Source organism: Fusarium falciforme, chromosome 5, assembly GCF_026873545.1.
Source record: "Fusarium falciforme chromosome 5, complete sequence".
In the NCBI taxonomy this organism is placed as follows: domain Eukaryota; kingdom Fungi; phylum Ascomycota; class Sordariomycetes; order Hypocreales; family Nectriaceae; genus Fusarium; species Fusarium falciforme.
In genome coordinates, this window is record NC_070548.1 from 4,098,577 (window position 1) to 4,109,804 (window position 11,228).

The 11,228-nt window shown below is 52.7% G+C and overlaps 4 protein-coding genes across 4 annotated transcripts; 1 reads left to right on the plus strand and 3 right to left on the minus strand.

Moving 5' to 3' along the window:
* Positions 1-423: 423 nt before the first annotated feature.
* NCS54_00752100 (Hypothetical protein) lies at positions 424-2,015 on the minus strand (the record flags this gene model as incomplete). Its single annotated transcript, XM_053152945.1, has 11 exons — positions 424-454; positions 512-683; positions 742-1,004; positions 1,061-1,198; positions 1,252-1,289; positions 1,342-1,364; positions 1,421-1,543; positions 1,595-1,620; positions 1,670-1,697; positions 1,766-1,901; positions 1,965-2,015. The coding sequence occupies 11 exons, from the start codon at positions 2,013-2,015 to the stop codon at positions 424-426; spliced, it is 1,029 nt and encodes a 342-aa protein (XP_053008920.1).
* Positions 2,016-2,734: 719 nt separating this feature from the next.
* On the minus strand, positions 2,735-3,841 carry NCS54_00752200 (Aliphatic nitrilase; the record flags this gene model as incomplete). Its single annotated transcript, XM_053152946.1, has 1 exon — positions 2,735-3,841. One exon carries the CDS (start codon positions 3,839-3,841, stop codon positions 2,735-2,737), a length of 1,107 nt encoding a protein of 368 aa, XP_053008921.1.
* A 2,611-nt stretch (positions 3,842-6,452) lies between these two features.
* Positions 6,453-9,059, plus strand: NCS54_00752300 (Beta-glucosidase; the record flags this gene model as incomplete). The annotated part of the gene is made up of 1 exon (XM_053152947.1): positions 6,453-9,059. The coding sequence occupies one exon, from the start codon at positions 6,453-6,455 to the stop codon at positions 9,057-9,059; it is 2,607 nt and encodes an 868-aa protein (XP_053008922.1).
* An 11-nt stretch (positions 9,060-9,070) lies between these two features.
* On the minus strand, positions 9,071-10,862 carry NCS54_00752400 (Zn(2)-C6 fungal-type domain-containing protein; the record flags this gene model as incomplete). Its single annotated transcript, XM_053152948.1, has 4 exons — positions 9,071-9,260; positions 9,315-9,854; positions 9,904-9,990; positions 10,045-10,862. 4 exons carry the CDS (start codon positions 10,860-10,862, stop codon positions 9,071-9,073), a joined length of 1,635 nt encoding a protein of 544 aa, XP_053008923.1.
* Positions 10,863-11,228: the final 366 nt, after the last annotated feature.

Consider the following 11,228-nt stretch of genomic DNA (forward strand, 5'->3'; position numbering starts at 1 on the left):
AGACGAAAGAGCAATTGTCCCGCCACTTGCATTGAGAGCCGCGTTTGCTTCCATGCTCGTCGCGGAGACCTGCCATTTTAGTGTCGATGAGACGATCCCATCACCAACTGACTCAGCAACCACCGAGTTAGGTGTCGCTAGGATCGTGAAAAGGGATAAAGTAGCCGACACTTGCCGTGGTCTTTTAGTCGAGCATCAGGATATCGGGCTGTATCGCTCATAGGACAAAGTTACGTTGAGGGGCGCGTGTGTGAGAGCAAGGACAATACTAGCGTTTAAACCTGGCGACTGTGGCCCCAGGGAACGGCAAACAAGCGGACCAAGGTATAGACTATTCACAACATAAAAAGAAATTGGGATCGTAGAGCTCCAGCTGTAACCCGACCAGTCGCGACCTGTTTGCCCTGCACAATCTCATTCCTATCACTCAGGTTTCGTAGCGTATACTGACCAACTGGGAGATGATTAGCTTGCTCCTAGATTCCGTGGTTATTCAAATCTGCAGACTTACATGGGCCAGTATGAGTGGATAGTGTGATCTTTGATATCCTTCCGGACCTCGATGAGAAATACCTCCAACTCTTCACTTGTCCACCCGAGGCCTCCTTGCCCCTCGGGACGTGTAAATACAGCTAAGCTTATCGCCGCCAATGCATCCATGGTGTTCTGATTAGCCCATGTTCCTAATGGCAAATAGTGAGCGACCGCTAGAATATCTAGACTTTATCCTCGGAGTCTTACCGATTTGCTTGTATATCTGGGCCTTGGGCCAACGATTCATCGGCCACTTGCGCTGCACCACGTGAACATCAACAAAGCCAGCCGCTTCAAGTTGCTCCTTATACTTCAACGCGCTATCAAGTGGGGAGCCCATGGCGGCAAAGGTGCGTAGAAGCAACGTCGCCCACTTGTAGAGTGGTGAGTCCTCAGAGAGTGTACCGTCATCAGATCGAGGGGGGTAGATGATATCCATGATTTCGATCTTGCCGCCTGGGTTGAGGAACCTGGGAACAACAATTAGTTAAACAAGGGCAGAGAATGAGAGGACAATCATTTTTACTCAAAGCTCTGGTTGAAGAACTTGGGCCAGTCTCGGATGGACCCCGTGAGGAAGCGCGAAAAGATAAAGTCAAACTTGGTCGAGTAATCCCAGACGTCTTCAAGATCGTCAACAAAAAAGGAGACATTGGGTGGGACGCTGGAATACATGTCAGCATAGTGTTGAGCATATTGTGACTGTGCGGTGCCTACGCCGATGGCTGGATGGGACTTAGATCGACGCCAGTAACCTGAGGCATGATCAGTTGTGAACTCAACCCTGGCCACTGGATCATTAATCACTTCGCACTCGGGATGCTCGTCCGCTAAACGCTTGTTAGAACATTCGCACTCGTTCTCGTCAACCATGATGGGATTCTACCAAAGTCAATAGCCCAGATCCCTGTGCCACAACCGGCATCCAACGCCCGACGGAGCGGCTGAGTCAAGGGAGCAGCATGTAGTCTCCCTTCAAATGTGAGGGCGAACAAGTGATGTTGAATATCTGCGTCGGATAAGCTCGTCACGGGTCTTGGTTGGGGCTCAAGCTATGTACCTAGTCGCTCGTTCTCAGTCTGCATCCTGTCAAGTCAGTCACGAAGCTACGGATGGTCTAGCTGTGTGGGGTAACAAGACCTCGTCGTTTGGGAAGACGTAAACTGCATCGGTTCAGTCAGTGAACGTGGCGTCACTTCGGGTCTACAAGAGTAAGACTGGGCATCTTTACCACCGTCCTTGTATGCATGATATGTCCGGCCATTCTCCTCGCGATACCTCAAAATGCTAGATCGCAGAGAAGTGGTGTCACTCGCGCCATCCGCGCCGAGGGCTGAGTCGCCATCATCAACCGTCACGTTATCGGGCTGCGAGATAGTTCAAGGCGGTCAGAAGGTTTGAAAGGCATTCAATCTGTGGTGTATTCCTACATTGTCATCGGCCTCGAGTGGAGGTATCTCAGGATTCTGCTCTTCGGCCATGGTCAGGAATCGGGATCGTTCGATGGAACCGTGCCAACTGTCAAAGCGGGGGAATCCTGGTTTACGTTTGAGCGAAGCCCCCCGTGGATTAAATAACTCGGCGCTCATACCATAAACAAGGGTCTGGGGGTTAGCGTGGCTGCCTAGACTAGACTAGGTAATAGTATAAGATGGCCTTGATTGCTGCATGCACGCGCCATCAAGGAGAAGAGGTTGACATGAATGCCTTTGAGTTCAAGGCTTTTGATGATATCTTGACAATAAGAAATACATCTTGATGGTAATAACCTGTGGTTTTACCTCGTGAAGATGGTTGGTTTCCTGGTGCTAGTATCACTAACACTGGAGCTGGTCTCAAATTGATGGGGAATCATGACCGACGTGGATCTTCAACTGCTATACATAGAATTCCATACAAGGATTTTCCTCCTACCCTTAAACGACATAGGTCCCGAAAGTGGCCAAGGACGATTCAAAGTTAGGCATGGCTAGTTGCAGGGCCTATCTTTAGATGAATCTCAAACACTCTCGGGATTTAAAACCCTGTTCCTATTATCATGGCTTTTGGTGTGGAACAATCGAGAAAATGATCTTCAAGACATCGAGGGCCTAATAAAGCCTTTCAATGCTGATGCTGAAAGCGGCAACAAGAAGTGCTCTGACAGAATTAAACGCAATTACCTAGTAATCACTGCACGAAAAAGGAGCATTTGTCTAAACTAAGGTACATTCGCCCCAGTGTTTTCTTTCAGCTCCTGGAACTGAGGCTTGTTGTCCTCCTCAACGAATGTCACCGGAGACGGGCGAGTTCGATTAACCCTCAAGTCAAAGACATCTAGACGTTGATATCCACCGACAACATCGTGATACTGCTTCCCCTCGATGCAATCCTCAACGTCTATATCTGCATAGAGAATTCCTTCGTGTTTTTGAAGGTATTCAGTAGGAACATGCTCGTGCGTCTCGGGGTCCACGGTGAACCCAGGCAGAAGCGCTCCAGTTGGGTCCAGGAACTGAGTTGCACCACGTTGAGATTGTTCCAGCACCTGAGTGAGGTACGGGGAGCCGTCCGAAATAGTTTTTATGGCGTCGTCTCTGAGAACGGCTGAACAGAGAACTCCAAAGCACTTGGCCTCGAAGCAATGAGCGGCAGCACGAGTCCTGTTGGCAGTGACGTTGTCATAGTTAGGCTTCTCAGGTACACGGTTGGTCGGTTCGTCTTGGGAGGGAGGAGGCGGAACGCGGGTGGGCCAGATAGGTGGCCAGGTAGAGATGTGAATCTGTTCGCCTTGGGCCATCAGAGTATACCGGGCCAGAGGGTTGGTGTTTTCGCCACAAATCAGATTCCCGATTTTTCCGTAGGGGGTTTCGGCAACTTGTAATCCGTGGCCGTCTCCGGGTGCCCAGGTTAGCTTCTCGAAGAATGTTGGTACAAGCTTCCTATGGTGGACCAAGACCTCCCCTTGGGTTCCAATAAGGATATTCGAGTTATAAAGAGTTGCGCTGCTCGAGCGGACCTTTTCTGATAGACCGATGCTGACCATGATACCCAGCTGTTTTGCCGTGGCGCGGATAGCCTGAACTTCGTCACCGTCGGCGTAGACGGATTCGAGGGCCATGCGCTTAAAGAGGTCATGGTTCTCGGTTGGAGGGCGTAACGAGCTCCAGACGGGAAAGGCAGGAATGTACGTCTCGGGAAAGACAACCAAATTGGCCTTGTTCTTTGCAGCTTGCTTGATTAACTTGATGGCTTTTGCCGTTGTCTGTCGTGCCGACAGAAACACCGGAGCGGCGTGACAGGCGGCGATTCGGATAGAAGGGGACATGGTTATTGTTGTGAATGAATGCTGAACATGTATGGGTTGTCCCGGGAAGGCATTCACTATTACAATGGCCATTTATCTTTTGACCAGAGACTGTCCGGCAAAAGCGGAATTAACGGGAGGAACGGGGAAAAGCGATGCCGCTGGTCGTCTGCAGCCAAACTGGTCAGCCCATGGCAACACGTTTCTTAATCTCGGCCATTTTTCTGCCTTCCGAAGGTCCAAGACGTGACTTCAGCTGATCCTAGTCCATGGGTGCTCCCCGAGAACTCGACGGCTGTTGATTTCAACTGCGCCAAGGAGGTTCATCAGCCCCCTGACTAGTGATGTATGGGACACGCGAGCCGAAGAAGGACGCGACGAGGAGAAAAAAAAAAAAAAAAGAAATATGCAAGGCAACATTACTTGACGTGACAAACAACTCTAGATTTGCTTTGTACCAACACGTTTGACTTCGTCCCCTACTACGGTCAGCAGCGGCATGCCTTGCCGCCTACCGCAAGTGGCCCATAGATTCAGAGAGACCAAGCGGGACTCTTGCCGCGAATCCGCAAAGCCCGCCAGTCATCGCTCGGGACAGTGGAGGCTATAAGTACCTTGAGCCTCATACAGTTTCTTCTCTACCAAATTCCAGCTCTTGGAATCCAACTTCACTATTCTTCACCCCTCCTTGAACTCATTCCCTCAATTGTCCTTGTTTGCCCTGGCTCAGTCATTATCCATCAACATCTGGACTAGGTGCACGATGGCCCCTCAATCGTCCGCCGTCGAGCAGTCGGCGCCACTGGTTGCGCTCGTCAGCTTTGCCAATATGTTTAGCGTGGGGACTGTGTACGCCCTGAGCGTTCTTCAAGCTGAACTGCCCCGACTACTTCGCACCAGTCACGCTTGGTCCTCAGTCCCCTTCGCATCTGCATGTCTGGGGCTGTCCATCGGAGTGGCTTCATGCGCTGCCGTCATGACCAAAGTCGGAGCCCGCACGACAGCCGCCGCAGGCACAGGTCTCTGGGGTCTGGCGGTGGTTAGTACGGGGATATCTCTAGATCGTATGAACCTTCCGAGCCTGCTCGCTTGCCTGGCAGTCGGAGGTATCGGCGTCGGGTGGACTTATCTCGCTGTTGTCGTTTTGGTTGGGCAAGCTTTCCCTCTGCACTCCCGGCTCAGAAGTGCTATAGGCCCTCTGGGTTTCTCATCAGGGTCAGCAGCATGCTTCGCATTGGCACTGATCCTAGACGCTGAGTCATTGGATACAGAGAGACTGGGACGTCTTCTACAACTGGCCGGCGTTGCGTTCTGTGTCATTGGTGTGACCACACAAGCTGTGCTCCCTAATGACAAGGAAAGGCGCAAACCAGGCAATGCCGAGAGGTGCCAGCCAAAGCCAAGTGCGGTAGCTTTCGAAGACTTCCTATTGTTCTTCAATGCTCTTCCTGGGATGGTGGTCTTTTCAACACTATGGCACGCAGCATCCTACCACGGACAGGAGTTTGCTGGGGATGCCCTTCGAGTGCTGCCGTGCTTCATGGTTACTCTGGCCCTGGGTGGGTTCATGGCTCCAGTCCTTGCCGCACGACCAGGCCCAAGGCTTACCTTCTTGGCTCTCTTCTACATACGAGGCGCCTCTCTCCTTGCCTTCTCAAAGTGGCCGGGGCTTCTGACAGCTGCGGCTGCCTTATCAGTCGTGCTTTTTGGTCATGGCGCAGGTTTTGGTATTCTTCCTGGTCTGATCAAGGCAAAAGAACCAGACCCAGCCAGGTTCCGGGCTAGATATGGCCGAACGCTTGTGGCATGGGGAGCAGGCGGGATTGTAAGCGTCATCATCACCAGGTTGTTAGTATCTTCATCTGGCGATGCTAGCTCGGTCAGTTTTGTGACTGGCCTGTTGGTCTTGTCATTTGCAGTATATCTGCAGTCAGCGAATGTCCTCCAGTAGTGCTAGTGACTAGCCATGTCGAAATATTCTTATCAATGCCATCTTGCAAACTTGGCTATTCTGGGTGTCACATTTCTTGATAGACGAATAATACGAGTAGTGCTTATTGTTGAAAAGAAGTGTTGTGAATACCTGGTGAGCTAGACTCTATGGATCATGGAAGGGAATGTAGTCCTCGTGACCTAATAGTGGTTTTTCTGGTTCACGGCCGAGGCTGTGATCCAGCCGTGATCCTTTTGCCTAGACCAGCCCTCCATTTCGCCTCTGACACGGTCGAGAACAGCTCGGCCGTAGACCAAAGCCGGACCAGAACTGGAAGTCACTCAAACCAATAGCTAGCGGCTCTCTTCGTGTATCAAAACAACTCAAACGAATCACACTGTTGACCCACCCACCCTTGGCTTCGGTTCTGCGGAGAGGTTCCGCTGAAGGAGTCATGTCCGGAGAGTGGCGACTATCCCGCCGCTCCGCCTGGCAGCCAACTTACTCCTCCACTCTACTGTGCTTTGCCGTGATCGGCAGCACGGGCTTGGTACATACGAAGAAGCAGTCTATGTATTCAATCGAGAGACGATGAACTGGCATCTCCAACCTCCATATGCCAATTCTATACTCAATTTCTCTACCTCAGACTCATCTAGACACACTTGAACCACCCCTTCCCTCCCTACTATCCCGAACATGGCAATTTCCGAACATACCCGGGCTGACGCAGCCAGGATCAGGAAATTGCTCGAGTCTCTGACGCTGGAGGAAAAATGTACTCTGTTATCTGGAAAGAACATGTGGGAAACTGCAGCGGTTGAACGACTCGGCATCAAAAGCCTGAAGACAAGCGACGGCCCAGCCGGCGTGCGCGGTTCCCGATGGACAGACGGAACACACACAACTCATATTCCGTGTGGAATCTCGCTCGCAGCCACCTTTGACCCGGACCTGGTTGAAAAGGTCGGCACCATCCTGGGATCAGAAGCCAAGAGCAAGGGCGCCCATGTCCTTCTCGCGCCGACCATGAACATCAGCCGCTCTCCATTTGGCGGTCGCAACTTTGAGAACTTTGGCGAAGATCCGTTCCTGACGGGGAACATGGCTACCGCGTACATCCGCGGCGTTCAGAGTATGGGCACCGGGGCTTGCATGAAGCACTATGTTGCCAACGACATGGAGACGCGTCGGTTCAACATGGACGAGAAGATTGATGAGAGGACACTGCGAGAAATCTACCTCAGGCCCTTTCACATGGCGCTCGAGGCTCAACCTCTGACTGCGATGACGGCCTACCCCAAGGTGAACGGACACCATGTCGACACAAGCCGATATCTCGTCCACGATATTCTTCGCCAGGAGTGGGGATATGAGGGCCTGGTCATGAGTGACTGGGGCGGTCTCAACTCAACGGTCGACAGCATCCGTGCAACGACAGATCTTGAGATGCCGGGCCCTCCGCTTCGATATGGCAAGGCATTGATGGAGGCGGTACAAATGGGCCAGGTGTCGGAGACCGAGCATGTCGACCCTTCTGTCCAGCGGCTGCTACAACTGCTCCAGAAATTCAAGCTTATCGGCCGAGAAGAACAGCCCTCCACCACCACGATATGCAGCGATGCTGAGGCCGAAATCACGGCCAACGAGGCTGAGACTGACACGCCCGAGTTCCGCAGAATCACAAGAGAGGCTGCATCCCAGGGCATTGTTCTCCTCAAGAACGACAATCTGCTTCCTCTAGATCCGCGAGCCATTCGAAAGTTGGCAATCATCGGACCCAACGCAAAGAATCCCACCATCGGCGGAACCGGTAGTGCAATCGTCAACCCGTACTACATCACCACCCCATATGAGTCGATCATATCTCTCTCTAAAGAGAAAAACCCGGATATAGAGATAGTTTACGAGCAAGGTATTTTTACGCATTTGCAACCACCTTTGATCGGCCACTGCCTCACGAGGCCGGGCAGTGGCACTCCGGGTCTCCAGGTCGACTTTTTCACAGGACAGAGGCTCGAAGGCGACATCGTGGCAACGACATTCTGGCAGGATTCCCTCGTCTATTTCATGAGCGACGGAGACGTTCCTGCTCCTCTGCGCGGCACCATCTTCAGCTACAGGGCCACCGGACTCCTCCGTCCCAGCGTCACGGGAGTCTATGATTTTAGCTTGTCCAACACGGGCAAGGCGAAGCTCTTCATAGATGGAGAGCTCCTGATCGACAATACAGAGTGGACTGAAATCAGTGGGAACTTTATGAATTGCGGAAGCGTAGAGTGCTTCTCCAGCAAGGTCTTGGAGGCAGTCAAGACTTACGAGCTGAGGGTTGACAATGTCGTCGTTCCTCCTCCCACTAAGCCACACGACAACACACTCTTCCATAAGATCTCGGGGGTGCGGGTTGGCATGCTGTTTAGGCACGACGAGGAAGCCATGTTCCGCAACGCCGTAGGCGCAGCACAGGATGCAGACGCCGTCATCTTTGTAGTTGGTCATAACAACGATACCGAGAGGGAAGGGTCTGATCGGACATCGCTGTCTCTTCCACGCCGCACAGATGAACTTGTCTCAGCTGTTTGCACCGCCAACAAGAACGTGGTCGTGGTGACACAGTCCGCCTGCGCCATAAGCATGCCTTGGGCTGATGCAGCCAGTGCCATTGTGCATGCGTGGTACCAGGGACAAGAGTGTGGAAACGCCATAGCTGATGTCCTTTTCGGGCTCGTCAACCCGTCAGGCAAACTCCCCCTGACTTTCCCCCGCAGGATTGAGGACCACGGCTCCAACAAGTGGTTCCCCGGCGACGCAGTCGCTGACAAGGCCGAGTATGGCGAGGGCATCCTGTTGGGATATCGCTGGTTTGATCAGCAAGACATTCAGCCACTGTGGCCTTTTGGTTATGGCCTGTCTTACACCACGTTTTCTATCACTCACGCAACCATCAAGGGTAAAGTGAGCCGAGATGGTTCTTCCAGTGCTGTCGTGCAAGTTACCATCACAAACACTGGAAATCTACTTGGAAGTGAAGTGGTTCAGCTTTACGTGTCTCCTTCTGCACACATCAGCAGCTGTGGCCTCCTATCCGCGCCTAGGGCCCTCGCTGGGTTTAGAAAGGTCACTGTAGCCTCTGGGGAGAGCAAGAAGATCGGCATTGAGTTGGCAGCCACAGCCTTTTGGTGGTTCGATCCCAATGCGCAGGATACAGCCCGCAGTGCGTGGAGGCTCGATGAGGGCACGTACAAGTGCTACGTTGGTGCCAGCTCACGCGACTTCGCCAAGGAGTTGGATGTGGTTGTGGGATAGAATCGGCAGGCTCAGCGGCCGAGACATTTGACTCGTACTGTTCGTACTATAGATAGCATAGTCTCTATGCTGGACTCGGGGAATGACCATTTTTGAAGAATAGATGCCCCTTGCGCTTGTAGCTCCTTGACATCCTGCAGGTCAGGAGCGAGAGCGGGAGAAAAAGATGCAAATGTGAGAAGCAGAACAACCGCCATGGTACTGGAGGGAAACAAGTTAGAGATAATATGAATGGACAATCGGATATGTACCTACGAGTGAGTAAATATCTCAAGTGATGCAGATGGGTTTCTCAGGACACCCTGTACGGCTCCTATATAGCCACGGCAGTGATATAAGCACGTCTTGGCGTTTTCCACCATCCTGGCATCCGGTGGCGTCTCGCCGGAAGGCAAAGCACAGACTTGGAGCAGGAAGGGTCTATGAATAATATCCCCAGCGGCATGGAAACGCATGAGCAGAATGGAGTCGTCAAGACCATGCTCATTGTGGTCCAGATCTGGTTTGATGGCAGGAGGAAGCAAATCATACCAGGCGTGGAGTTGACGGTTGAGCTCCTGGCTGATGCCAAACTGAGAGGTAGGGGCACAAGACGATGAATCCATGCTTGTTGTGGCACCTTGGTAGGTATCGTAGAGCACGTAATGTATCCGGTTTAGCAGACGACGGGACGAGATATTGGCCAGCCAGCGCAGCATTGGGGGCTCGGGCGAGTTGCCGAAGCCGGGAAAGGGGAGCTGTTCGACGACATTGTCTATTCCACTCCTAGGGAAATGGTGTTCGGCAACAATATCACTAGAATGTATTTAGCCCCAAGTCTTCAGTCATGGGGCCATGGCCGTACCACTCGAGAATGAAGATAGCCCAACACAGCCGCAGTATCAATTGACCCTGTGCGGCTGCTTGCGCGTCGTTTAGTGAGCCCAACTTTCTAACCAAAGTGTAAGCAGTTCATCCTGGAATGGAAATGGAGAGGGGGAGCTACCGTATCCAATAGTGCTGCACTTCAGTTGATGCCATATGCACCAGCCGCCAGGCCGGCAAAGGTCTGGCTAGGAAGCTATAGTAGATAGCAGCCAGGTATAACGATTGCGGGAGAAGTAAGCTTCCGCCGAAGGACTCGAGTCCTACTGTAAGTAGAATGCTGACTGCAGGGGACGAGAAACGGCTTCCCGGTTCCCATGTGGTGGAGCCGTCGTAGTCGGCGTCGGACACGCTACCAAGAGCCAGGACAATGAGCACCATGGCAGTGGCAAGATTAGGAGCAAGGCCCTGGGTGAATGCATCATCATAGGTACTCCGGAATTCGTCCTCGTCCAGGATTGGATAAAATCGGTGGACGAGCTGGAAGAACTTGTGCATTAGCTCGTCAGCCTCGTTGCGCGAGACAGCCGGTATCTCGACCTGGTTGAGTGGCTTTGGGGTCAAAGATAGGGAGGCCGGGACACTACGGCCTAGTTCAACGTGGAGGAAGATATCTTGTGGATAATCACCGAGGAGGGCTCGGGCTGGAGCCGACCGTAGGAGACTACCTGTCGTTGTGGAGTGTGATAAGGGGATGGCCATGGTGGTGTTGAGCCCAGCTGAGTTGAGCGGAGTCGGTGCCAGGGACGGAACCACCTCCGGGGTTTCCGCTGAGCCCAGGCCAAAGTCCTCGCCGAGGATGAAGGGTGTACTGTCGGGGTGTTGGCGGCTCGATTCCGACTGATCCGCTGTTGAGCCACCTGCCCGTCGTTCTAATGCCTCGAGCCGGTCAAAGATACCTTTTAGCTGATCTAACGGCACGGAAGCGTTCCTGCACATGGCCTGGGTGAGCAAACAGGCTCGTACAAAGCACAACATCAGTGTAGATAAACGTACCTCGGGGGTTCGACCTCACGATACTCGCATGAGTTTCCAACCTCCTCACAGAGGCTACAGGCTGGTCTCCCGCCATCGCATTTTCGCTTTCTGTCACAAACTCTCTGATCAGCATCTGTAGTATCTAGACTTCGTCTCAATCGCCACCAGGAGAGCGGAACATGGACTGCGGCCCGCCATTCCACATCGATTCACCTCTTGCGACAATAGTTGCAAGCCACAGCGGCTCGCCTCCGCTTGGGACTATGCATGGCCGCTGCTGCTCTGTGTTTGTTTCTTGTTTGGCCGAATTGTTGTGTGACGGAAGAA